This window comes from Phasianus colchicus, chromosome Z, assembly GCF_987193195.1.
Source record: "Phasianus colchicus chromosome Z, bPhaCol1.hap1.1, whole genome shotgun sequence".
NCBI classification, from domain to species: Eukaryota; Metazoa; Chordata; class Aves; order Galliformes; family Phasianidae; genus Phasianus; species Phasianus colchicus.
Window position 1 is genome coordinate 56,770,205 of NC_143476.1, and position 26,805 is coordinate 56,797,009.

The following is a 26,805-nucleotide window of genomic DNA, read 5'->3' on the forward strand; positions in this document are numbered from 1 at the left end:
AGGAACAGCACTGAAATGGAGTTGGCAGCTCACCTTTTGCCACTAGATTTGCTTGATCTTCCATCTCTTTGAATTCCAACCCACTGCCAGTGCCAGTGCACCACGGCGCTGCTTCCCCTTTGCATCCTCAGCCTTTCAGCATGCTGCCAGAGCCTTGCAGGGACTGAAACAAGCTTTTCTCTTCCTGGCTGAAGTAGATGAGGAAGGAGAATCTTTGCATCCATTCCATCTCTTCTGCAGAGCCAGGTGCCATCTGCTTTCCATTAGTGCCTCTCTGCTCTGAATCTAATAAGCAAATCTGCAGAGAAGCCAGGCAGGCACGCAGATATTTCCAACAGGACAAGGCTGTCATAAAATTGTTCCATGTGAATTATTAACCTTCTTCTGATGATCACATAAAAACAGCTACAGGCTAACTGTAATCTGTGCTGTATATCATTACAGAAAATGTGATTATTTTGTTAAAGTGGGCTAAATTTCTTTAGCCAAAAATTACAATATTGTAGTCCTTCTGCAGTGTTGACTGAACAACTTAGTTAATTTTTTTACTAGAGTTATTTTCTCGTCTTTCCAAAGCTGTCACTCATGATTCACAGAAGGATAACTTACCTCTATTTTCCACCTTTAATTTGTAGCCACTTTTCTTGCACAATGACATATAGGATAGAGTTGTAAATCTGCAGAGTCCTTAATGAGATCTGCAGATCTTTGTGACCTATTCATGGTTTTCTAAGTTGTGGCTTCTTTGCTGATGGGGAACTGCTTGCTGAACTACAAACTGTTGTCCAAATAATTTGGCACTGACTTAGAAAAGAAGGGAAATTTTACCTGAAGGCAGTCCCTTCCCATTAGCTCTCTCCTGAAACTGGATCAGAGTTTCCCTTGCAGAGTTTCTACAGGGAAACAGAAGAACAGGCAGGGTTTTATTCTGCCACCAGAGAGCCCAGGAGCACTTCACCTGCCAGGTGTCTTGTCAGACCTACTGTTACTGGAGAACACAAATGTCCAGTTGATTCAGAAGCAGACTCGGGCCAAGATGCAGGAAGAGGCAATCTGTTACTGAGGTATTTTTCAGAGCTTAGCAAGCCATGTATATATGACAACTTATACCTTTAGTGTTGCTGGTTTCTAGGCTTGACAGTAAAAAGAGGGATGGTTATGTGCAGGGCAATTCATAGAGTGAGGGCAATAGGACATAGATATATTTACAGTTCCTTTTCCCTTCAAAAATAGAGGTGTGTGCCAAAGTCACTGGATATTCATATTCTATTTAATAGAAAGGAACAGAAACTGAAGAGTGAACAGATAGACATATTTTGCAAAATCCTGCTAATGACCCTTACCACAATCACAATTCTCCTTTATGGGACACAACTCTCTGGCAATGCTGAAAATTAGGTAGCAGAGTTAATGTACATGGAAGAGTTTTCAGTAAAATATCCAGGGATTTCAAGGAGGGCTCATCTAGGAAACCTGCTAGGCATATACTTTTGTTCTCAACCAAAACCCCAAGGAATTAACTAGAGATGTTTTACTTTTTCCAATTTTCATACTTACTTTCATATATATAGGTGCTCTCCTTGTAATAACTGTGAAATTTAAGCAATGATATTAGTCTATTTGTACATAATTCCCGGAAGAAATGTGTAATTCCTCTAGAGTAGTTAACAAGTCTCTTCTCCTCCATCTTTTCTTTCCTGGAATATGGAGGATGGGAAGGTCACTTGCAAGAGCTGCTTTCTTGTGAACAATCAATATTACATGATGTCACTTCACAGTGGCTCAGCAGTGCAGAGGAGGCAAGGCGAGGAGATGCCAGCAGAGACGAGAAATGCCAGGACAAGAGGTGTGGAGCACAGATGGTGCAGCAGAGGTGCTGTATGACAAGACTAGAGCTCAGCAACTGTGCCTGACCTTTCCAGTGCGCTGATCCTCATGCTTTTTGTTCTGCAGTCATGTTCCTTGTTTCCCCAGCTGAAGAATATGAGTACTGTGTACTGACGCTATCTTCTGTTACTACAAGTTCTTCACCTTCTTATTTAACTTATGTCTTCTTTCCAAGCGAGAATATCCAGGTTTCGGTTGGATCTATTTTAAGGTGAATTAATTAACCAGCATAATAATACATTCCTGTTTTTAACTATTTTAATTTATTTTATTCTAACATCATTATAAAATGCATTTGACAATGCTAACAGTAATTATGTCTTCCTCCCCCACGATCCTTCTTATTTTTGTTACAGGGAAATTTACCTCCTGATTATCGAATAAGCCTGATTGATATTGGTTTGGTGATAGAGTACCTGATGGGAGGAGCATATCGCTGCAATTACACCCGAAAGCGATTCAGAACACTCTACCACAATTTATTTGGGCCTAAGAGGGTAAGGAGCAATTTGTTGTTGTTTGTATGACTGCACCTATTTGCAGCAGTTGCAGTAGTTTCTTGGATGGTTCCATGCTTAGGAGAAAATCCACATGCATGCACAATTCTATCTACAGAATGATTTCCACTACTTACTTATTTCATTGCAATGCACTGCAGTCAAGCAAGTTTAACAAAAAAAAAAAAAAAATGGGTTGGGGTGTTCTGCTGCCTTGATGAGATGAGGGCATAAGGCACACCCCTCTGGCTTTGTCCACATGCTGCGTTTGAAAGACTCAGAGTCTTTTGGTTCAATGCCACAGGATACTAACAGAGTTAGACTTGAGAAAACTTGTGTTTTGTAAGATGCATGTATTATCTTAGGACTCATCCTCTCGACTGTGGCCTGAAGCTATGAGGGCAAAGGAATACATAACTCAAAACAGGCTTTACTGGCTGCATGTGACATCAGGCAAGACAGTGGGTTCATGGCAAAAATACCATTCTGCATTTTTGGAGTTTTCTTGTTTGATAGATTTCAATACTGTGAATCCAAAGTAAATTTATTATCTTTCAAAAACATCAAAGGTATTTGTTGTCATCTGTAATGCCACTGACCCAATTCAGCTTGAAGCAAAGTGTGAATAACTGTTGCCAGTAAGATTTGCAGTTCTTAGCCTAGTTTTGCTTCACATTTTCATTTCATGCTTCAGTTCAGATTTTAGCAACACATACCACTAAATACCATCCTAAGACACTATAAAGAGCAACAGCTCTGTGGAATGCTTGCAGCCAAACACATGAGAAGAGAGTTGTTTGTTTTTGTCTCACAATTTCATACTTCACTATTGAGAGTAAGGATAGTAACTGTAGCTGTTGGGAGAGACTTCCAAGTTCCATCAGGATAATCATTTCAGTAGAGACTTCACAGACACTGGCACAACACACAGAGCAGCTTCATAACAGTCAGTAAAGGCATGCAAGGGAAATGGCCAAAATACTAAAGCACTCCAGAGAAATTCACTCGTGACAGTGATCTTAGCAGTAATTCCTGTCTCCTGTCTACAAGATCAGATCCCCAGACAGATCGAATTTACATTAGGTTCCAAATGTATGTTTTCTGCTGTTCATTTTGGTGAAATAGAGTCAAATTCAAGTTAGAGTTAAAAACATTAAATTATTTATATATGTGGAGTATATTAAATAATATTTCATTATAGTGAGAGTATTTCATTATATATTATTTATTGTGTATTATATACCCTATATCTTATAATTACATGTTACAATGTAAGCACATATGTATACATACACAGTTGTAATTTTTCTTCACCCTTCTGGGAGAAATAACTTTTTTTTTTTTAACTTTTTTGTACAGCCAAAAGCCCTGAAACTGTTGGGAATGGAGGTAGGTGAACCTGTGATAAACCTTAATGTATTTTCTTTCTTTGACAAATCTAAGTTAAATAAAGATAATTTAGGTATGCTGTAATGAAAGCACCCATAGCTGCTTTCCAATTGTAAAGGAGATTTGTGCCACACTGGTTGTGTTTTTCATCCAGATAACTTGATTATGCAAGGCTTGGATTTAGAAATATTTCTTAAAAGAACTCTAGCTGGTAGACAAAAGAAAAGAAGGCTCTGCCCCCTTTGTGGATCAATCTTTTTCTGGTAAAGATTAAACAAATTTTTACAGTCTGTCATTCTGTGCCACATTTCAGTCAGATCACTACGTAGCTTAAAAAGGATTTCAGACTGTTGAATGAGACAGAAGTCTTTACATGGGCCAAATTTTCATCAGTTTTGCTGGCAGTTCTAACTATCTGATGGTTCAAAGATTGTAGTATTTTCTTATTTGTTTATTTTGTACTATGACTTTCATTTTGCTGTCTGCAGGTGCGGCACAGAACAGGTCAGCTTGTTTAATAAAAACTGCCTAAAATCATAGTCATAGAGTGGCTTAGGTTGGAAGGGACCTTAAAGATCACCCAGTTCCAGCCCCCTTCCATGGGCAGGGCTGCCCCCCCTCCAGCTCAGCTGCCCATGGCCCCATTCAACCTGCCCTTGAGCAGTTCCAGGGATGGGGCACCACAGCTCCTCTGGGCAACTGTGCCAGGGCCTCACCACCTCTGAGTAAAGAATTTCCTCCTGCTAACCTAATCTTCCCTTCTTTTAGTTTAAAATCATTCCCCCTTGTGCTATTGCTTTTGGACACTCTAAAAAATCTCTCCTTTCCTGCTTAAAACCTCCCTTCAAGTACTGAAAGGCCTCAGCGAGGGCTCACCAGAGCCTTCTCTTCTCCAAGCTAAACAAGCACAATTCCCCCAAATTCTTTTCTTAAGAGAGGTGCTCCAGCACTCTGATCATCTTAGTGGCCCTCCTGTGGGACCCTGTCAAACAGCTCTACATTCTTCCGGTGCTGAGGGCCCCAGGCCTGGACACAGTGCTCCAGATGGGGCCTCACAACGGCAGAACAGAAGGGGATAATGACTCCCTTCACCCTGCTGGCCACCCCTCTTTTGATGCAGCCCAGGCTGCAGTGAGACTGTCAGAGTGCAAGTGCACACTGCTGGCTTACATCAAGCTTTTCATCCACCAGAACCCCTGAGTCCTTCACACAGCTGCTCTCAAGGAGTTCTTCTGCCATCATGTAGATAGACATATCTGGGATTGCTCCTACCCAATGTAACACCCTAGGCTTTTGAACCTTTTAAAACCTTATTAGGCTCATATGAGCCCACTTCTCAAGCTTGTCAAGGTTCCTCTGAATTGCATCCCTTCCTTCTGCTATATCAACTGCACCACTTTGCTCGGTGTCATCAAATTTGCTGAGGCTACACTCAATCCAACTGTCTAAGTCACTGGTAAAGATGTTGAAGACTTCAGTCCCACTTGTGACCAGCCTCCATCTAGGCACAGAGCCACAACCCTCTGTCTGCAACCATCCAACAAATTCTTTATCCACTGAATGGTCCAGTTTATCTAAAATGTGATAGAAACAAAAGCATAAAGTCTAGTTGTAAAAACAAAGTAGAACTGGAGAAAAAAAAGGAGTAAACGTAGTAGAAATATAAAATGGGAGTGTTGAAAGGTGATTCTGACTCTACTGAGCAAATAAAGTGAAAAAATACTAGGAATAAGTAGGAAGTTCTAAGAAGATGAGAACATCCCTTGGATATGTATTATCCAGAGGAGGATCAAGGTGGATGTATTATAATGTTGTAATTGAAGTGAATGCTTAATTTTATTTTAATTGTGGCTATTTCAAAGTGTCTCTGGGCATTGTTCAATGGTGCATAATGTTCTCAGGAAGTAAGGGCAGTTCAGAGTCCAAAGTTCTTTTTCCCTGAGTTTAGGTATAGGATTATTGGCTTCTTAATTACTGTACATGAGCCTGTACTTATAGCCATTGTTTTATGGTGTTGAATTTTTAATCCAAAAAAAAGCTGAAGGGATTGCACTGCAGATAGTGTATTTGACATCTCTTGTACTGACTCCAAACTACTGTGTGCATAGATTGAATTCATTCCCTGAGGAAGAAAATTTCTCTGCAATTCTCACAGGATGATGTCCCTTTACGACGAGGGAGGAAAACAACTAAGAAAAGAGAAGAAGAAGTTGATATTGATTTGGATGACCCTGAGATAAATCATTTTCCCTTTCCGTTCCACGAGCTGATGGTGTGGGCAGTGCTTATGAAGCGCCAGAAGATGGCCCTCTTCTTTTGGCAGCATGGAGAGGAGGCTATGGCTAAAGCACTGGTGGCCTGCAAACTCTGCAAAGCCATGGCCCATGAAGCATCAGAAAATGACATGGTGGATGACATATCCCAAGAGCTGAACCATAATTCAAGGTAGATTTTCTTCCATGGGCACTTTCCTAGGTGAAGTAAAAAATAAAATAAACAAAGTGAGAGGCTACTGATCTTGCCTTTCACTTTTAAATTATAGGGAAAGTGCAGTCTCTTCGGAGAAAGTCTAATTGATTTTCAAACAACCTGTCTGCAAAAGATGCAGTGTTGCTAGCAGTATAACTCCTTAAGTGATTATATTGCATGTGTTCTCTCTGAGCCCTCAGTAGGTATTCTGTTCATCCCAAACAGAGCAACTGTTGAAATTGTTCTGAACATCATATACTGAGAGAGATGGTGATTAACCAACAGCTCATACTTAGGTGATCAAGCCGAATTACTAATTTTCTGTCGGAAATTCTGAATTCTCAGAATTCTGTCTGAGACATTGAAAATGGTGAGAATTCAGACAAAGATGTTGGTCACTGCTCTTTCATAACATCATGAACAAATAGCAGAGAAGCAGTCCTCCAGGCTGCAGATAACCAATGGATTTCAACCAAAAAATGTCAGGGAAGTGGGCAGGCAGGTGGGAGCAGACAGCTGGTAGGTGTGGGTGCTCGGCACAGCTCAGCTGGGCCACTTATATATATATCCCTACCATTAATGTGTGTGCAGTCAACATCATGATTTGCATGATGGTGATGCACCCCTTGCAGAGGCTGCCACTTATTCAGGGGTGTTTTCTGCAGCAGATCGCATGAGCTAACAGGAATGATCGGAGGTCCGTCTTTTGCAGGGACTTTGGCCAATTGGCAGTGGAGCTGTTGGACCAGTCATACAAACAGGACGAGCAACTGGCAATGAAACTGCTGACCTACGAGCTGAAGAACTGGAGCAACGCCACATGCCTGCAGCTCGCAGTGGCTGCTAAGCACAGGGACTTCATTGCTCACACTTGCAGTCAAATGCTGCTCACAGACATGTGGATGGGTCGTCTCCGGATGCGCAAAAATTCTGGCCTAAAGGTCAGCACTGTTTTAAAATTGAATTAACAGAGGAATTCTAATAGATGATGATGGGGCTTGCAGAACATCAGTAATAACTGTCTTAATGAACGTAATTTTGGGGTGCTTATTCATAGCAACATTAACCAGAATATATTCTTCCCATGTTCATCGTTTCAGCAAACAACTTGTCACTAAACCAAGCTCAAAGTTCATTATTTAGGTTTTTATTATCTTTCTTAGCACCCCTTCCCAAGTCAGAGTTACCAGAAAGAAAACAGAGACAGGTTAGTACACTGCGGAGTTAGCCACGCTTCTGAAACATAAATAAAGAAGGATATGAAAGTGAATTAACTGCTAGTGAAAGGTGCTGATCCAGCAGCCCTCCCCAGAAGAGGCCAGAGCAAGTAGCACGTGTTCTTGCAGTCCCCAGCTGCTCTGTCTGATGACTGACCCAGAGGGACTACCCGAGGGGATCTGGAGGATAATCCAATTTCTAAAGCTGCTTAAGCTTTACTTCCACCCGCAAAACTGCTAACAGAGCAAGGTGGGTTCTGCGAAGTGAATTTCTGTCCAGAAGAAGCCTGAACTGGCCTCTTTCACCTTCACCAACATGCTGTGCTCATCAGTCAGCACAAAGCCAGGAATTGCCTCCTCTTTCCTCTGATAGAGAAAAGCTTTCAGGGAAAGGCTTCTCTTTCCCACGTGATTTGTGCGTGAGAAGTGGTAATAGCTCAGTCAGTTTGTTCGGTAATGGTGAGAGTGCTTTTAAGTGCATGCATCATTATCATTCCGGGTCTAATCCAGTAACAGTGATGAATGGGTGTGACTAGTAGGATTCTCCCTGCCCTACCGCTGGAGCTGTGTTTAGATGTCGTTCTGCTTACACACAGAAAACATTCTCATGTTTGGAGACATCCTTACTATTTTCCTGACAGGCCCTGTGCCCTCCTTGGGGTCTGCTGCTCTGGTCCATGTTCAGCTTCATAAATAGTCCACCTGGGCAGGTACAGTCCCAGCAGCACCTCATTTCCTGCAGCATGCTTTCATGTTTACAGCTTTCAGCTCTGAAGCCATAAAACAGACCTTCCTCTCACAGTGGATAACCAAAGTTAACAGATGCTTCCTTTTGGCTTCTCATAACAGGAGAGCCTCAAAAGGATCCTTTACTCAGTTCGCAGTCTGTGTTTTATTTCACTAGAGTTCATTAGCAGAGCCTGTTTAAAGGTAAAGCAAGCTACATGAACAAAAAGCAGCACAGCAAGAAGATAAATATGCAAGCATGAATCACAGACTATTTCCCACAAACAATTTTCTCGTATTGAAACTGGCAAAAGGCAAGAGCCTTGTTTCCTGGGAGTCCCACCGAGAGGTGCAGCACCATCAGTAAGGGGAGAGGCTCTTTGAATCCTTCCCGATCTCCAGAGCAAGCAGCCCCCAAGGAGCTGGCTCTGCCATAAGCCTCTTTGGCAATGAGCTGGGTGCAGGAGCAGAATGGGTAGCCCAGCACTCAGCTTGTCCACAGCAGGGCATGGCCTGCATTCTTCTAACTGCAGTCAGCAAGTGTGCTGGTAAGAAGCACATGCAGTCACCACCATTGACCTGTTGACAAGCTGATGTCTGGTTTCACTGTCAATTAGGGAGAGATATATAATAAAATTGCTTTTCCTGAGATAACAGCATAAACAGAAGAAGTTGTTGTACTTGTGTGTACAGACTGTCTGCTTCTTCTTGTTATGATATCTCTTCAATTTTTCTACAGAGTTAATGCCAAGTGTTGTTCATTGCATATATCCATACAAGGGAAATATAGTGTCTTCTGCATTCCCTCTGCATAAGAGAGACAAGGCTGAAAAGAAGGAGCTGACGTTAGCGTAAGCATAATGTGGGCTGCCAGGCTAGTGAAGCCAAATCTAAGGGGACTGCATAGCTGAGTAGAACAGCATTTGCTATCACTGGCTGTGCCTCATCTTCTCAGATCCACACGTTTATGTCTTCACTACCTGCATACATTAAACATGGATGTGTTAACCCTCTCTGTAGAAATAAAAAATTCTTGCATGTCATTTACAGTGACATTCTCTATTACATAAAATGCAGAAATCTGCAGTTCTGAGGTCTGAACACACCCATGGTTCCATTTGTCACTTACCCTACAAAGTATTTTGCAGATGCATTTGATATGTAAGACGCATCTGATGAGAAAGCAGATATTTGGAAGAGGCAGTTAGCCATAGCTCTCCTATCAGTGTTAATAGAAGTTACACGCTTTGTTTCACTACAGAGATCTAAAAACATTACCCCAAGTGACATATACTCTATTGCCATAGAAACTCACATTCACTAGTGTATTCCTCTTCTCAGATGTCCAGAGGGAGCTGTTCCATTTGACATTAAGTAACCATCATGACTGTAATCTGTTTACTGTGATGATTACTGTTGTCATTATTATTATTGCTTTAGGTAATTCTAGGAATTCTACTTCCTCCTTCAATCCTCAGCTTGGAGTTCAAGAACAAAGATGATATGCCTTACATGTCTCAGGCCAATGAGATCCATCTTCAGGAGAAGGAACCAGAGGAACCAGAAAAGCCAGTGAAAGAAAAAGAGGAAGAGGACATGGAACTCACAGTAAGAGCTGACAACAAATCGCCAGACTTACTGCTCTCTGTTTACTATTCTGTGGGTGTCATTTAATGTGCTTGGCAGATGATAAGTGGCCACTCATAATTCTCCCATCTCTGTGGTGCAAATGAAACATCGTTGTGTCCTGATGTTGCAGCAGCACATGGTGATGTTGAAGCATCACTTTGTAATGTAATATCTTCATAATTTGATTTGCTGCTGCACTGTCTGAAATATATTCAAGAGATTTCAGCACTCAACCATGATAAATGGAGTGGGCCTCTCTGGTATTAATGATGCACACTGTTTATTTTTCAGATGGAAATACCCAGAATCGTGTGGAAACTAGAGATTTGTTTATTCTTTTTAGTTAACTTAATTAGTGAGCAAGTGTGCAAAGAGGCAAGAAGGGTCATGAAGGTATTTTTCAGAATTCTTCATGAATTTGTAGTCAATGCCTCTCACACTAAGACATGCAGTTTTCAATCAACTGAAGACACTGACAAGTAGCTAGACAGCTCAACGCTTGGTAAGAGTTTCTGTAGCTCAGAGAAACCTTGCAAGGAAGGTTAGATTAATGATTTACAAGACAAAGAGAACCAGGTAGATAAAGCTCTGAAAATTATACATGTATCAGGAGTTAAAATTTTCAAGAGTGAAAATTATATACCTACCAGGAGTTGTCAGACCTGCCTCACCTTACTTGATTTGATTTACTTAATTTTGATTGTGATGTCTTTTGGCAGGCTTTAAACTAGTCTTTCGAGGTCAGGATAAAGGAGTAGAAGGGATTTTCCTAGTTAATTAAAAAAAAAAAAAAAAAGGCTATTTCCCACAGGCAAACAGCCGGAGCTGCCCCCAGGATCCCGTCTGCAGGCAGGCAGAAGGACCTGCCTACAGGACCCAATATGCAGGCAAGCTGAAGGAGCAGCCCACAAGACCCACCTGCAGGACCCGTTTGCAGGCAAGAACCTGGCTGTTGGGAAGGACCAGAAGCCAGAATAGCCACAATGGGCTGTTCTGCACTCATTAGCTATTATTACAATTTACTACACCTGGCTTCTGATCCACTCATGAAGTGCCTATTCAAATCAAATAAGCACTTCATAAACTGCCTTTTTTCTTGGCACTGGGGAGAGATTTGGGGAGGAATTCATTTCCATCTCTCTGCAGCTAACCCAGCTCCTGGTTTCTTGTCTTCAATGCTGTCTTCCCTTTTTACGTTCTGAATCCTGCTACAAGGAAGTGATGCACCAAACTGTATATTCTTTGCCAGATGAATCTTAGATTTTCCCTCCCTCCCTCTTTCAATATGCTGACTCAGTCCTATTGCTCTTTCCTATCCTTGACTCTGCCCTTCTACTCCCTTGAATTTGTTGCATCGTTCTAGTGAAGTTTCAGGGGGACGCACCTTTTTCTGTAAATGTAAAGAGTACTGCCATGATGTTCACAACATAAAGAAACAAGATCTTTGAAGCACTTCTTACCTATGTTTGTTCTTTTTTTTTTCCTGTATAATCTGTAGCGTAGACTTCTTCACATGGGTTTTGATGTAATACCAGCTATGCATTACTATGTTGAGGAGGGGTATATAAAACAATCAGAGACCTTTGCATGTATTTTTGTTGTTGGATACTTAGTTCTCTTAGGGCACTATGTCAGGAAGAGTTTTCCTACGAGCATGTTCTAAATATAAGAAGAAAAGTGGAGTAAAACTTGAGTTATCCTGACCTTAACCAAATTGCCTGGCCAACTGACATCCCGTAATAAAAAGGCATCTCAAAGGCCATTTGGGAAGTGCCTTTGGGAAGTCCCACTTTTGCCATGGTAATAATACTCAGTCCATTAAGATCGCCTGTAACACCTACTGCAAAGCATCTGTAAGATAATCTGTTTTAATAAGTGATCTTTTGGCTTGATGACTAAATTCAATTTTGACCAGTTGCATTCCAAATAAAGTGCATGTTTTTCTCCATTTTTTTTTTTTTTTTTCAGGACTAACAGTTAGATTCTTTAAGGGATTACGAAATTTTTATTTGTTTGCTTCATCTGGACTGCATTTGTGCAGTGTAGATGAGGTACACACAAGGTAAGGTGATTTTTTTCACTGTTTTAACACTTCATTTGCACAGAATAATGCAATCACAACAGCAACAATGAAGTAAGTCCCCACACGGGTGCAGAGTATGTGTTTATTTTATGCTCCTCAGATATGTAGGTGAACATTTGGCTATACTATGTGAAGATGAATAGTTTATTTACTATAAACTACTTGTTACTCACACCTGCTTTTAGCTTCATAGCAGATATTTGAGAGTTCTGGGCACACATTTCTTTAACACCTAGATGCTAGGCAACAGGCTTTTCTTATAGCAGCTACTCACAAAACCAATCTCAAATATTGCTCTCATCACCACTCCCTAGGCACCAAGCAATTTACCACAATTTATGGATGGAGCTACCGGTTATTAATCCTGAATATTAAGACCTACAAGAGCAGAAGTGCACAAAAATCTGAAGGGCAGGGACATTTTGTATTTAGCTACTAGCTTTTTGACTATTCAGAAACAGCAGTGGTCTAGCCACATCCCAAAATGACATTGTTTCTGGAAGCAGTAACTAGAAGCATCACAATCCTTATTTGGCCTAGTTGTTCCCTTATAGTATTTTCTCAGTAAATGGTGTTACTTCACAATACAGAATAACTTATCAAAATCCTTTAGAAGATATTTCATTTGCTGCTTTGTTCTAATTTTCCACAGAGAATAGAAGATTTGGATTTCCATGAGCACTTGTAGTCTCCAGTCAGGACTATCAACAGGAAAGCTGGTTATGTTGGCCTCTGGGCATACATGTATCTTATCCATAGTATGTATGCTTAGATTTTTCTCCACAGTGAGAACTAAATAAATATCTAATCAGTAAAACTGTGGTTCTTACCCCAGGAACAGCTGAACACCAGTGCATAGTGCAGTCAGGCCCACCTCCAACTCGCCCACCCATCAGGGTACAGTGATTCTTGTAGCATCTCACATGCAAGAAGTGAGGCACCCCTGCAGCCCATATGAAAAACAGCAGTGCAAGGTGCTGGGGCTCATGCAGCAGAAGAGCCAGCACTGGCCCTCTCCATAACAACGAATTTCCTCCTCATTAAGCTCAGAAGCTTTACGTGCCTCTGCCATGCAACTGCTCCAGCACTCTCCATCTTTTGCTGTGGTCAGCAGTCACAGATTGAGCTCCTGGTGCTTTCTCTCTTCTTCCTATTCATCTTAAAGAACCACTGAGCAGGTGAAAATCCTATAACTCAAGGGCACTAAACACTTTTTCCTGCCAGTAGTTCAATGCAGAGAATGATTGCTCTGGAGCAATTAGCATGGAGGCAGCATTTGGCTGCACACCACAGGGTACAAGGGGTTGTGCAGGGAGAGGTTGGTGGTATATCCACCCAGCTGTGTACCATTTCCACACCAGTTCTTTGTGAGTACATGTTAAATCTATGTGCAGCATGTGCATTTCACTAAGGATAAACTGTGAAGAGCTTGTGGTCATAACAGCTGGACTAAAACTCCCATTATTTAATTATAAAAGAAGATTAAATTATCACTAGATCATTAACATAGGTTAATGCAAAAAATGCAGAATCCAAAACTGCCCTGGTTCTCTGTCAGTGATCAATCCTAAACTAAATGAAACAAAAGGGAGAAAGAGGGGAGGAAACAACAACAAACCCACTAGCATCCTGATTAGAAAATCTCCATGTAAAAACTACGCAGGCATCAACCCCCTCAGGCTACAGTGATGCAGTTGTACAGTAATTTACTGTTACACTGCTGTCAGGCTTACCTTGCATGACTCATACTGAATCATGAACAAAATTGTGTATTAGAGAAAGAGATGCCACCCACGCAGAGCAGTGTCTTCAGTTATTCCCACCCTCTTGCTTTCTCCTCCGAGTGGAAACACATTTGTTCACATTTGGCATTGCAGCTATTCTGTTAACATGGTGACTTAAATTATTTCTGTGTGTCTCTAATTGGGGAGGATTTTCAAATTGTTAATACTGTGATATAATTAACAGTCGGAGACATTAGGTCAAATCTAATCCCTGGCCATCTCAGAGCAATTCCCCATCTGTAGCATGGAGGAGGGGAGAGGTTAGTACAGTGCAGTACACTGTTAATTCAAAAACATAATGAGATAAAATGAGAGCATCATTTATTAACAAGAAAGCAGTAACAAACAAGAAATCAGCATCCATGTGCATAAATCCATGTACTGACGGAGCATTATCCTAAAATCACACACAACTCATTCATTTCAGTGAGAACTGAGGGTCTATCAGAATTAGTAAATATATATAGTTGTTAAGGTTTGGAACTGTAAAACAATCCCCTTTACTAAAGCATGGCACTGCTCATTTGTTTAAGCTGCCAGCATTTATTTTCACTCTTGTGCAAAATTCTTGGGCACCAGAGGACAGCAGAGGCAAAGCCTTGGAAAAAGCTGCAGAAATATCTGAAGCACCAGATGGCAGTTTTCTCTAAAACAGAGTCAGGAGGTAGAGAGAAGCAAGGAAATTGTTTTCTTAGGGATAGAATATTTTCAAAACATTTGTATTCTACTGCACTTTCCCCCCCACCCCCCAAAAAAAACAATCCTTGTTGTAGAGTGGGAAATCAGTTTGATTTTGTAGATTTTGGGTAATGATACCTGGGCTTCTGTGAAGGTGGTATTGCTTCTGTTACTGTAGTTATACACAGTACATCTCATGTTCTTGCAGACTGTCTGCTTACCTAATGAGTACTTTCCTTCTCTCTACTAAGTAGATACATCTTTCTCCTTTCTTAGAAAAATATCGATGGACTTTAAAGGGTTTTAAAGTGCTCCATGAGAATCATCAGGAAGTTTCATTGATTTTTGAATATGCTTTGTTTTATTTACATTTATGGGGATAAGCTTAGGAATCTGCAGGCATGAAAAGGTAAATTAAATGGATAAATTAATTAAAATATGTTAGTTTTAGTATTACACACTTGTGTCATGAATTTTCATTCTATTTTATTACAAGCTTGGACGGCAACGTAGGTGGGTGGTCAAATTCAAGTATGTAAGAGACCATGTGGAAAGTAATAACAACAGTGAGGAAAACTAATTGCATATTTGAATGAAATAGAAATAATAGCGAGCAGGTATCTAGGATCACACATAGTCCCAGTAATGTTACAAATACCTACAGTGAAAGACAAAAAAGTTCATCAGTTTATTCATTACAACTTGCTCTTTTGTGGGACCAAAGACTTGTACGAATTGCTCCTCATGAGACCTAGAAGGGAAAAGAAAAACAATAAAAGAGAGAGAGAGAAAGAAAGAGGGGGGAAAAAAAAAAAAAAAAAAAGAGAGAGAAAGAGCATGATTCTTACATTTCTTACTTTTAAAAATGTGAGAATTGAGAATTGCAGGCTACTAGAACCAGATGAAATGGCTCAACTGAAGTTGATTAGTTGCATAAGAATACACTGAATATCCTGTTGAATCTGAGAACACAGAGTAAGATAAAAGAAGAACCTTTTCATTGAAAGATAGCCTGTCTGGCATCTCGCTGCTTTTTTCAGTGACTTAATTTTCCACATTTTTAAGTTGTGATGAGAACGCTCATACCTTTAGCGAGGTTGAACATTTACTTAATTTAACATAAATGTACAAAAAATGATTTGTTCTACTTGTAGAAAAGCATTAGAAAAGCATTTCAATAAAAGCATCATGGTGCAAACCCTGTGTGCTTAGGATGGTTGCCTCTCGATTCAAGCAGTTGCTTTCATGTGCCGAAGTGCTGCAATCTATAGCTACTGCCATAAACTAAGTTGTAAGAACTTGCTCAGGGCACAGTGACCTAAAATCCACTATACAATACTGTTCACGAAAGATTTGCTTTTAAGAATACTTAATAGATCAATCTGTACTCTAAACACAAAGTGATACCTTTCATTAGCATTAACTTCAAAGTGCATGAAGTTTAGTCACTCCTTCCACTTCTCTCTGAAGCTGGACAAGACTTTAAGAGTGAACACAGAGTCCATAGCTCCCTGTAGATCTTCAGTAAGTCTGAAGTTCAGTGGTTACAGTGAAGTCAAGCCAACCAGAGGTAGTTCACAATCATGCTGGAACTTCATTATAGAAGAAGCTGTGGTGATGTAGAATGATCTTTTGAGCTAAAGCCCTGAAATCAACTGGTCAGTCCTCTACATCCATGTGAAGTTCATGGCTCGTGGGATCATGGCTTGCAATGGATCCTATGATCAACATAAAAACAGTCCGTAGCTTCATTGTTCCCAGTCCAGCAAATACTAATTCATGTTTCCTCCTGTTCCCTTTCAGTATCAACCTTCTGAACTTTTCTTTGTTTAAAAACAAAACTTATCTGTTTTCTGTGTGCATTTGTTTATTGTACATAAGACACATTTGTCAGGTAAAAAATCTTTCTATCTATTCAGACAAAAGGAGAAATGTTATCCACATCTCATTTTTTGTTCGCCAGTCAAGGAGTTCGCTACTGCTGAAGTGTTACTGTTGCAGTTTAGAAGGAACTAAACAGCAGCTTGCCTCCATAAAAGATAATCTGAGAACAAAACATTTTGCACAAAGCGATGGCCATCTGATTTTGTCTAAAGATAAGAAATCAGACAAGTTTTGAAAAGTTTCCTTTTTAATTTTTTCTTTTTAAAATAGCTTAATTTGTCCTTTAGAAATAAGGAAACATAAGGGTGTCCATTTTTGTAGGCAATGCTGGGACGAGGGAATGGAGAATCCTCAAGAAAGAAAGAAGAAGAGGAAGTACAGAGCAGGCACAGACTGATTCCTGTTGGAAGAAAGATTTATGAGTTCTACAATGCTCCCATCGTTAAATTTTGGTTTTACACAGTAAGATATCTTTTTTGTTATACTGCTGCTCCTTGGTGTTTCTGTGATTCTATGATTCTGTGATTGGGCTGAAGGGACAAGTACTGACACTGGATTAAGATCATACTGTGTATTTCTTTGAGAGTCTTCATCTGTCTGCACTGGATGATTTATCCATAAAGAGCTTAATCTTTTGCGGTCATCTAGCACTTGCTAACCTAGGAATTTTAAATGTTCATTCATGAACTTAATGATTAACTCCAGGTTATTCTTCAAGTACAAGTAGTTTGCTGAAGTCAGTGCTCCCAAGGAATTCCAAATAGGAGAATACCCAATAATAAGCCCAGCAGGAGGCTGATTTTAATCAGGGTATCAAATAAGATAATGATGGATGAAAATAAGAAACCAGCAGAGCATATCTTTCCTTGGGACATTTTTGCTTTGTTGTTTTACTAGTCTGCAAATGTCTCTCTATAATTAAAGTGTTGCTGTAAGTAGCCGTAAGGTAACAATGGTATGAATAGCAGTCAGTATACATTAAATTATGTCTAACCAGACCAATAGCCCTGTATTGTAAAGAAGCAGACAATGCACATGATATAGGAAAAAAAAAAAAAAAAAAAAAAAACCTAAGGTAATATATTTTGACTATAGCAAGAAATTGTCAAAAACTTTTCAAGGTAATCTCATAAGTAAATTTATCATTGCCATATTGAAGTTATTACATGATACAAAGCCTTTTGTTGATTGGTCATCAGGAGTATGTATCAGTTGCTCGCTATCAAGCTGGAATCAAGGATTGGAAAGGATTCCATTAGGGTCTCTCCTACATCAGGTGCTTTCTGATATTTTCACTCAAAACTTCAGTTATGAAATTTTGCAGATGGCACTGTATTATGTTCTATGTTATAGAAGGATGAAATTAAAAAGTAAAACACACAGAAATGAATCTTTTCAATCTACTTATTTAGAGTACTGTAAACCATTTCACTTTATGCATCATGTGACAGATGTGGACTGGTTTGAAGGCCACTAACAAAAAAGAAAATAAAAAATTTATCCAAAGGTCTGTAAAATACAACTTAAGGGGAAGGACTTAAGGAAGTGAGGTTATTTTCTTTAGGAAAAAATGACTGCAGAAGTTCTGCCTTCAAATACCTGGGTGTTGCTGAAAAGAGGAATGGAATCCTTCTTGAATAGGGCTGCAGCAAGACAGTTGTTGGTAAAATGTTAGGAAACAGCTTTTAACTGTTCTGAGACATATTGTTATAAATTGTGTAAGGAAACAGTAGATTTTCCATTGTTAGTAATTTCTAAGTCTATCTTATCAAAACATATGTCCAATATGGCACATTGCAATTAATTCCACCTTGGCAGTCTGGAATCGGGTAGTTGATTTCTTGTGGTCCTTCCCAGTTAAATTTTCAATCATTCTGCTGAATGCACAGCAAATCACAAAGAATGCATTTCTCTCCCTCCTTCTGAAGATGACTTAAAAGAAAAAATGCATTACTGAAATCCAAACAATATGTCTACAGACAGCAGGAGCAACTCACATCTACAGAGATCAAACTGTGGCATACTGCTTATTCTAGCAAATAGTCCCAGTTTGGCAATTGGAGTTACTACATACTGAACTGTAGCCACTGAAGGTTAATCAGCACAATGAATCTAGAAACTGCTCATCAGCAGCTTACTCTCATTATCAATTGCAATATGTATTATGCATAACCAGAAAAATCTGTAAACAGAAAGAAGCATCCTGGCTTTCCCTGTTATTTCAATTCTGAAACAGGAGAAAGAGATCAATATTGTGTTTCCATTTAGACCTGTTTCTACAGTTTTATGTCCTGAGGCAGATCTCATTCAAGGTCACTTATTAAAGGTGGATCTTGTCTGTCCTGTGTTTCAAGAGCAAATTAAAGTGCATTCTGGTTGTAGTTCTTGACCAGTTGGCTATATTGAAAAGCAAAAGGAAAATAACTCAAATGAGCTTTAAAGTTGCACAGCCTAACTCCCTTTTCACAAGCACATAGACAGAAATGTTAATCCTAGATTTCAAAAGCAGTCCTCAAAATCTTACATCTCACAGCCTAAAATGGAAGGTGTGACTATACTTTTTTTGCATGTCATTTAAAATCGTTTGATTATTCTACATCTACCTATCCACTATTATTCTATATGTCTCGATATCCACCTTCACTCTTAAAATACACTAGAGTGGTTTAATTGTGGGGGATTTTGAGTAAGAAATATTTTGTAAGTGCTAAGTAAGAAAATTTATAAACAGCTTTTCGTCTTTCTCTCTGTCATGCAATAGTTTCAAAAGCCAACAACTCTATTCTCTTTTGTAACTGTTGCATTGAAAGGCTTGATTCACAGGTTTCATCCCACAGACTGCCCGAGAAGAAGATGAAGACTCTCCCCATTTAAATATAAGCTCTAGATTGAAATGCTAGCATGATCTAAGAGGACGCATTTCTACCTCCTTGAGAAGTTAAAAGAGGCATTGAACACCTAGTAAAAGTCAACTTCTAAGCATCAGAACAGCTCTGTCCCAATTTTTTCATCTTAGGACCACTTCACTTTTTGATTATTTAATTATTGCAGTCAGTGAGAAAAGTGGAGGGTAGTCTCATTCTTGAAGAACTCTCTTGCAATATACAGGTTTGTCCTTTATTGTAATATGTACTCAAGTATACACAATACGACAGTATCCACAGGAAGGTAGGGAGGAATACGTCCTTGAAACTTTTTAACAAGAATTCTTCTGCTTAGTTTCTTCATGTACTAGCTTCAAGGGTGAAGATGGCAACCCCAAGCTTTACGTAAAAGCAAGATAAAGGGGGTTCAGCCATTTGTATAGTAGCACTTTCAAAAAATCTTGAGAACTAGTATCATCTGCAATGAGGTTTGACAGCAGTGTGAGATTGGAACATGCTTATGGAAGGCTGAATTTACAGGTTTAGAGAAGGATAGGGAGGATGTCACCCTTGTTGGAAGGACTGGTTTTTTGGGGTGAAAATGATGTGATTCTAGCATAACTTCATTCTTAAATCAAAATATAATTGTTTTATCAAGCAAAAATTTTCAATAATTTTCAGTAAATATGAATTGACAAAAAAAAAAACAGTCACAACAAAAGCTCACATGAAACGCAATAAAAATGAAAAGCTCCTGCTTAACTGAGTTTCCTATGGTTTCTGTCAGTCCTGATTCTTTTAACTACAAATGCTCAGCAAAGGCTGCTGAGTCAGACCAAATTAATAAGATTGCTGTGAAGTGGTTATCAATCAGATCTAATAAATATGTTTTAAGAGGTATGCTGTGTGACGCTGTCTTTTTTTGTTTGCTTGTTTTTTAGTGTGGTTTTTTTCAGTGTAGTAGGTGTTGTTTCAGCTAGTGAGGCATGTTCTGTCCACCCAAATTGAGTTCCTGCTGACTCATCTGATAGCTAGATATTGACCTAAATCAGTATTGCTCTCAGTTTCCTTCAGGAGTGGTAAGGGAAGACCAAGGTAGTTCCAGATTATCCAGAGCTGCGATCTATCATCACTCACAAACAGAAGGACCAGTGTGATCACTTCCCTGCTCTGTTTTATGTGGATGAGAAGCCATGATTCAGTTGGCTTCCCTATCTGTGCAGATACTGGTGGTCAACACAAAGAATTCTCCCATGTATCCTTCAGTCCAGCAACTGAAAGGAAAGCAAGAATCCTGTGACTTTTACACAAAGCATAAGCCAACACAAGAAGACTATTAATCCTATTCTATAAGATGCTGACCACTTAAATAGTCCTACCCTAAAAGTCCCAAGCCTTTCTATGGCTGTTTCATCTGAAGTCTGATACTGAACACTTAATAGTTGTGAGTAATGTGCAATCGAGAAAGAACTATATTGAAATACAGTTGTGTGCAGTAAGTTTTCTGCAAGAGCAGTTATAAAAAGTTTCATGTATGGAACTGAATCATCTTTTCTCTGATTTAAATTTGGCTTTAGATACATGCTCTTGTAGGGCAAAGTAGATAGGAAGTTGGATTCAGGCCACCACAGAGCCCAGCTACGGAAACTCAGAATTGCTATAGCCCACATTCCAGCGTGACACCTGGGCTTCTGTGAGTTTTGTGATTTTGATGATGCAGTTTGCTCATCTTATCTTTTTCTGACTATATTCAGAATGGACAAAGAAACCAGAGTCTTCATTTGTGTTTACAATTGGATGAAAGATTAGGCCAGAAGGTAGATGTATCAGAGAAGAAGAAAAAAAAAAAAACACCGTTGTACTCAAAACCTTGCAGAAAATATAAGGCAAATAAATGCATGATTGTGTGTGGCTACTTGCTGCATCAGTATGTTTAGAAATAGCAGTATTTGGGGAGGAATCATAGTGGAAATTAAGGCAGCAATACACTGGTTGAGGATGTGTGTATTAATATATAGAATTTTCTGGGTGCCAGGCAAGGATTGTGCAGAAAGCGTGTGAAATGCAGTGAGCCCAAGTTAAACAAATAAAGAGAAGAAGCACAGAGAAGGTGTGCTAGAGGAGTAATGAGTGTTAGAAAGTAAATGAGGAAGAAATATTTGCATGCATTACTTAGTAAATTAGTGTTTGGTATTTGGCACCATGGTATGTGACAGGACTGTTATTATGGGACAATCTGAGGAGACTGCATTAATACAGTTTTGTTGGACAGATGGATGTAGTCAGAGAAGAGAATATTTGTGCGTGTACTTTGCAGATTGCACACTGTATGTGTTAATATGTGCTTTTTTGGACAAACCTTTTTTGGACAAACTCTCTCATTCCTCTTTTGTCTGTTTATAGTACACTGGAATTAGGAATGTCAAATCACAAAAGAGGAACTGGCTTGCTTGTATAAATGTGATGACAATTGATATTCATTTCATTCTGTTTCTTTACAGCTGGCATACATAGGCTACTTAATGCTGTTCAATTATATAGTGTTAGTGAAGATGGATCGCTGGCCATCCACACAGGAATGGATTGTCATCTCGTACATTTTCACTCTGGGAATAGAGAAGATGAGAGAGGTAAAGTCACCCCAACTACATAAGACAGCTCCTCTGAAGCAGCTCCATGCCTTTGCCTCTTATCACATCACCAGAGAGCAGAGCTACCCCTCCACTTCCTGTGAGGAGATGAAGGCTGTCATGAGACCTCCCCTTAGCTTGCCCTGCTCTGGGCTGAACAAACCAGGGGACATCAGCCACTCCTCATACATCATCTTTCAACCCCTCACCATCTTTGTAGCCCTCCTTTGGACACTCTTTAATAATATTATGTCCATTTTGTGCTATGGTGCCAAAACTGCACACAGTACTCCAGATGAGGATCCACCAGTGCACTGCAGAATGGGACAGCCCCTTCCCTCAAATACCTGGCAGTGCTATGCTTGATGCCCCCCAGGATATAGTTGGCCTTCCTGGCTGCCTGTGCACACTGCTGGCTCATATTAAACTTGCTGTCAACCAAGACTCCCAGTGTCTCATCTCCAGTCTGTATGTATATTGCCCCTTCCTAGTGCAGAATCTGGTACTTGCTCTTACTAAACTTCATGTGGTTGGTAATTGCCCAGCTCTCTAGTCTATCCAGATGTCTTTGCAAGGCCTCTTTATCCTTGATGGAGTCAAGAGCTCCTCCCAATTTAGTTTCATCAGCAAACTTGCTTGAAACACCTTCTAGTCCTAGATTCAAGTCATTTTTGAAGGCAGTAAAGAGAACCAGCATTAAAATGAAGCCCTAGGGAGCCCCACTATTGACCATCTGCCAGCTTGATGTAACCCCATTTACCATAACCCCTTGGGCCTGACCCATCAGCCATTTTCTCACCCATAGCATTATGCTTTTCTCTAGCTGTATCCTGGATGTTTTATTCAGGAGGATACTGAGAAACAGTATTAAAACCTTCGCTGAAATCCTAAAGATAACATTAACTGGCTTCCCTTTGTCAACTCGATGGGTGACCTTGTCATAAAAGGAAATTAAAATAGTTAATCAGAACCTTCCCCTCACAAATCTGTGTTCGCTGTGACCAGTGATCACATTGTCCTTCAGGTGTTTTCAATAGCTCTGACAACTTTCTTCCATTTAAAAATTGAGAGTGCCTTTCTTCTCTGTTTAAAAACTTTTCTTCCATTGAATTTCTCTATTCAGATTTCTGCATGATGAGTGTTAAATGGCATTCACAAATATGGCATGGAGATTTGATATATCTTAAAAGCTTGGCCAGTATCCTTGAAAAGTTGTCAAGGAGCTGAAGTATGTTTTAGGGAAAGGGAAGGGAGATACAGTACTATGGAATAGGCACAAAGACATGGGGATATGCCAACCAAGAAGTCTGCATCCAGAGTTCACTCAAAATTCACAGTTATTCTATCTGCCCAAGTATCTCATGCAAAGGCCTGCAATAAGAATAGCTTTAACTGGGGGAAAAATTATATCCATGCTGAATATTGCAGCACATTTCTAATAGGTTTTCCCCCTTTTAATTTTGAAATTTCTTGCTAATTATGTCAAGAAATAGAATGCATCTCCCTAAAGATGCTGAACAGGCATGTAGAGCAGAAGGAGCATTTAAACATGGCACTCGATCTGCCAGCAGAGTGATAGTGCTCTGTCGTCCCCTGCTCCTCATTCTCTTTCCAACCGCAGCTACAGCTGTGCCACTTCCACTTGGCCAAATGTGCATTTATTCCACAATGGCACCAGAGGCCAAATTCAGCCTGATGTGAGTGGGTGCGAGTCCTGCTGACCTCAACTGAAACAGCACATTTGTACCCTTGGGCTGAATTTGTTGCCATCTACGTGTGCCCAGTCTGCAGCAAATGTTTTTGAGGACTAGAGGAGAAATGCTCCTGCAGCAGCCACTTAGACTCCAAAGGTAGGTTTCAGACACCACGTGGCAAATTCTACTTTATAAACAAATGGAGCAGAGGAAAATACATTAATTGTGTATCTGTAAAAGATAACGGAAGAGAGAGGCGGCAGCCACATGAGGGCTCCGCAGCACTGATGGAATCAAGGCACCCCTGGCTCCATAGGTGGCAGGCTGCTGGCAGGAATCGTGTGTGCCATTTATATCTCATCCCAATTCACCCCATTTATATTCACCCCAAATTCTCCTTTCCACAAAAGTTTATCACGAACTTTTGTGGGAATGGATTCCTAACCAGATGTTCGTGGAAAATGAGCCTGAAATTCATTCTGAAAATGAACTGTAAGAAAATTGTAAGAATGGCATTCCTCTCTTCAAGGAACTGTATGAGTCTGCTCAAACGTTCTTGGGCTAAATATAGAAAATGAAAACAAACAGCTTGTTAACTAACTGAAAGCTAGGAATTATTCATAGAAATCATTTTAGGAATAGTTTCAACAGTAATTCAGGGGAACAATCAGCTCTCCCAAATGATCTTGCAAATAGAGTGATGATAAATTCATAAGGTAAGATTAATTATTTTTATGAATTATGTTCTCAGCTGTGGAAATGAATTTTCAAAAACTGATCCAAATAGGAGCTAATCTTTACTGAATTTAATGCAAAATCAAGATCTTTATGGTCATAAATTATTTCTTGGTAGTTTCATGGGCATTCTAGTAGTTTTCTTTAAATCTAAATCTTTTTAACAGTGAATTTATTGTTTAAGTACCTTTCTATGTTTTTCCCCTATTCCAATAGTAACTAAGATCAATCTGAAAAATAGAAAGTCAAACCTAAATTTTTTCTTATTTTGTGGGGATGTCAGAGGAACTGAAGTTTTCTTCCTTTTATTAAAAAAAAATTACATGTTGTGTATATAGTTGCAGGGTTATACTATACTTGAGTTTCATGTTCAAGCTTTCACAAAAAAAATCAAAGACTGTACGAGGTATTTATGTGTTAGGAGGCTATCAGCTTTGATTTTGGCTTATGTAGCACTGATCTGTTTACTATAGCTTTACACAGGCTTAAATTAAGACAACTCAGCTGGCTCCTCTCCATGTCCTCTGTCCTTCAGATATTGATGTCAGAGCCTGGAAAATTGTTACAGAAAGTTAAAGTTTGGCTGCAGGAGTACTGGAATGTCACAGATCTCATAGCTATCCTCCTGTTCTCTGTTGGGATGGTCCTCCGTTTGCAAGATCTGCCACTTCGGAGCGATGGCCGGGTGATATACTGTGTGAACATCATTTACTGGTACATACGGTTACTAGACATCTTCGGAGTAAACAAGTATTTGGGACCATATGTTATGATGATTGGAAAAATGGTAAGAAAATTTGGTTTATGGCTTCTATTTTTTGCAAAAATGTTCTTGACTCAGTGTCTTTGGATTTGTCAGTGAAATTGCTTTTTTTTTTTTTTTTTTTAAGATCAGTATTTCCATGTAAACTAAAAATCAGGTCCTTTCTTGATTCAAGTCATCCGCACAGATCCCTCAGAACTGGCAATTAGACACTTCTTGTATTTGATGATGTATTGCTTATCTTTCTGTCCGATCTCTCTTGAATACCAAAGCCATCCTACATCTTAGCACCTCATTTGCAGTAAATCCAAAGGGTACAAACTCTTAAGTAATTGTAAATTTGTTGCAAATTCTTAACTTTGTTAAGGTTAAAAAAAAAACGATTCTGCACTTCGAGATTCTCAAAGAAATTGTGCTGTTGTGGGTGTAGTATGTTTAGAATTATAATAGTTATGATTAAGACTGACCTTTCTACATTTTGTTCCATATCCACATGTTCTTGCACTCTGCCTGTTCACGTGTATCCCTGAGAGGTGAGAAATCCATGTGCCTAACTACAGCCTCTGTCCCCTGGCCATATCACCTCTACATAGTGTGGCAGGAATATTAATAATTTACATAATAGTAAGCTCATGTAAAGGAAATCAAACAATATTTGACGCTGGATATATACATTTTTACTTTATTTATATATATATATATATTTCAGTAGTAATGTTGCAATAAAACAGTTTTGCTCATCAGAGTTAAAATGTCTGAGCCCACACAGAAGCACATGTACAGGCCCCTGGCATTTGAGAATCTGCACGTATAGCTAATATACACAGGTCACTCCAAAAGTAATGCCTCTTTATTTCCATGGAAACTACAACAGATACAAAGAGCACAATAGCACTGTTTGTTAGACCAGATTCTCAGCCACAAAGCACTATTTCACAACATAGTCATCACCATTAGCTATGCATTTTTGCCAGTGGCAAACAAAACCTGCATGCCACACTCCTAAAGATGACATTGTCACTGCCATTGCTGCCACTGCTGAAACCATCCACTGCCTCATTGTGCCAGAAGCCACTGTTTGGTCTCCATAAATGTGTGGCATGTGTCAGTGTATGTCACGGGTACCATTTTTTCTGCATGGAGGAATTCAGTCACACCTTTGCTTCATCCACACTTCCATATCAGATGCCATTTTGTCACACTGCCCCTCTGCTTCCATCTGCCACCCAGCAACATGGAATGTTGGCAGGAAGGTTCAGCCTCTACTGCTGTATCGCCAACATCCACCTCTGATGTTTTAAGCCAACATAATAAACAAGAGGCATTACTTCCAGAGTAGCCCTCATACATGTTTGTGTTTTATGTACAGTTAGCCAGCTTTGCTGTGTTAATCATAGCTGCCTCATGCATTCTGAGGTTTAAGATTTAGTTTTAAAAAGCAGGATGTAATAATCCTTGAGATCAGCATTCAGTAAAAACAAGCAAATTGAATATTAAACGTCTTAAATATAAATATTACTGTTTTCTGATATGTGGAAAACAATCAGTAAGTTCAAATAGGACCTATGTTGCATTTGTTTTAATTCAACCTATAAAATAAAGGTTCAGCCACTCTACTTATTGTCATAGGAAAGAGGAATGTATGTGGATGCACGGGCTACAGTTTCTCATAAGTATTATATTGGTCACAGCAAGCCCAGTGCTTGTTTGCCATGAACATGATTTTAAGTTTTCCACCTTCCTTCAGTGAAGCCAACAGGTATTTGTTGATGGGAGAGGCTTTGCAGAGCTCCAGAGTACAGCAGAGAAAACACTCCAGAGTTCTTGCCGTGTATTACTGGAAAAGGACAGCAGGACAAGTGAAAAGACCAAAGCC

General features: G+C 39.6%; 1 protein-coding gene across 4 annotated transcripts in view; it reads left to right on the forward strand.

Annotated features, from left to right (window-relative positions):
• Positions 1-26,805, forward strand: part of TRPM3 (transient receptor potential cation channel subfamily M member 3) — a 382,389-nt gene that overhangs the window by 327,805 nt on the left and 27,779 nt on the right. For 2 of the 4 annotated variants that reach the window (XM_090130625.1, XM_090130626.1), the window contains exons 13-21: positions 2,244-2,384; positions 3,744-3,773; positions 5,929-6,218; positions 6,955-7,183; positions 9,626-9,793; positions 10,626-10,751; positions 16,565-16,705; positions 21,609-21,737; positions 24,702-24,953. In XM_090130625.1, coding sequence (XP_089986751.1) covers positions 2,244-2,384; positions 3,744-3,773; positions 5,929-6,218; positions 6,955-7,183; positions 9,626-9,793; positions 10,626-10,751; positions 16,565-16,705; positions 21,609-21,737; positions 24,702-24,953 — 1,506 coding nt within the window. The remainder of the gene's footprint in view (positions 1-2,243; positions 2,385-3,743; positions 3,774-5,928; positions 6,219-6,954; positions 7,184-9,625; positions 9,794-10,625; positions 10,752-16,564; positions 16,706-21,608; positions 21,738-24,701; positions 24,954-26,805) is intronic. The other 2 variants (XM_090130627.1, XM_090130628.1) reach the window with 1 other exon arrangement.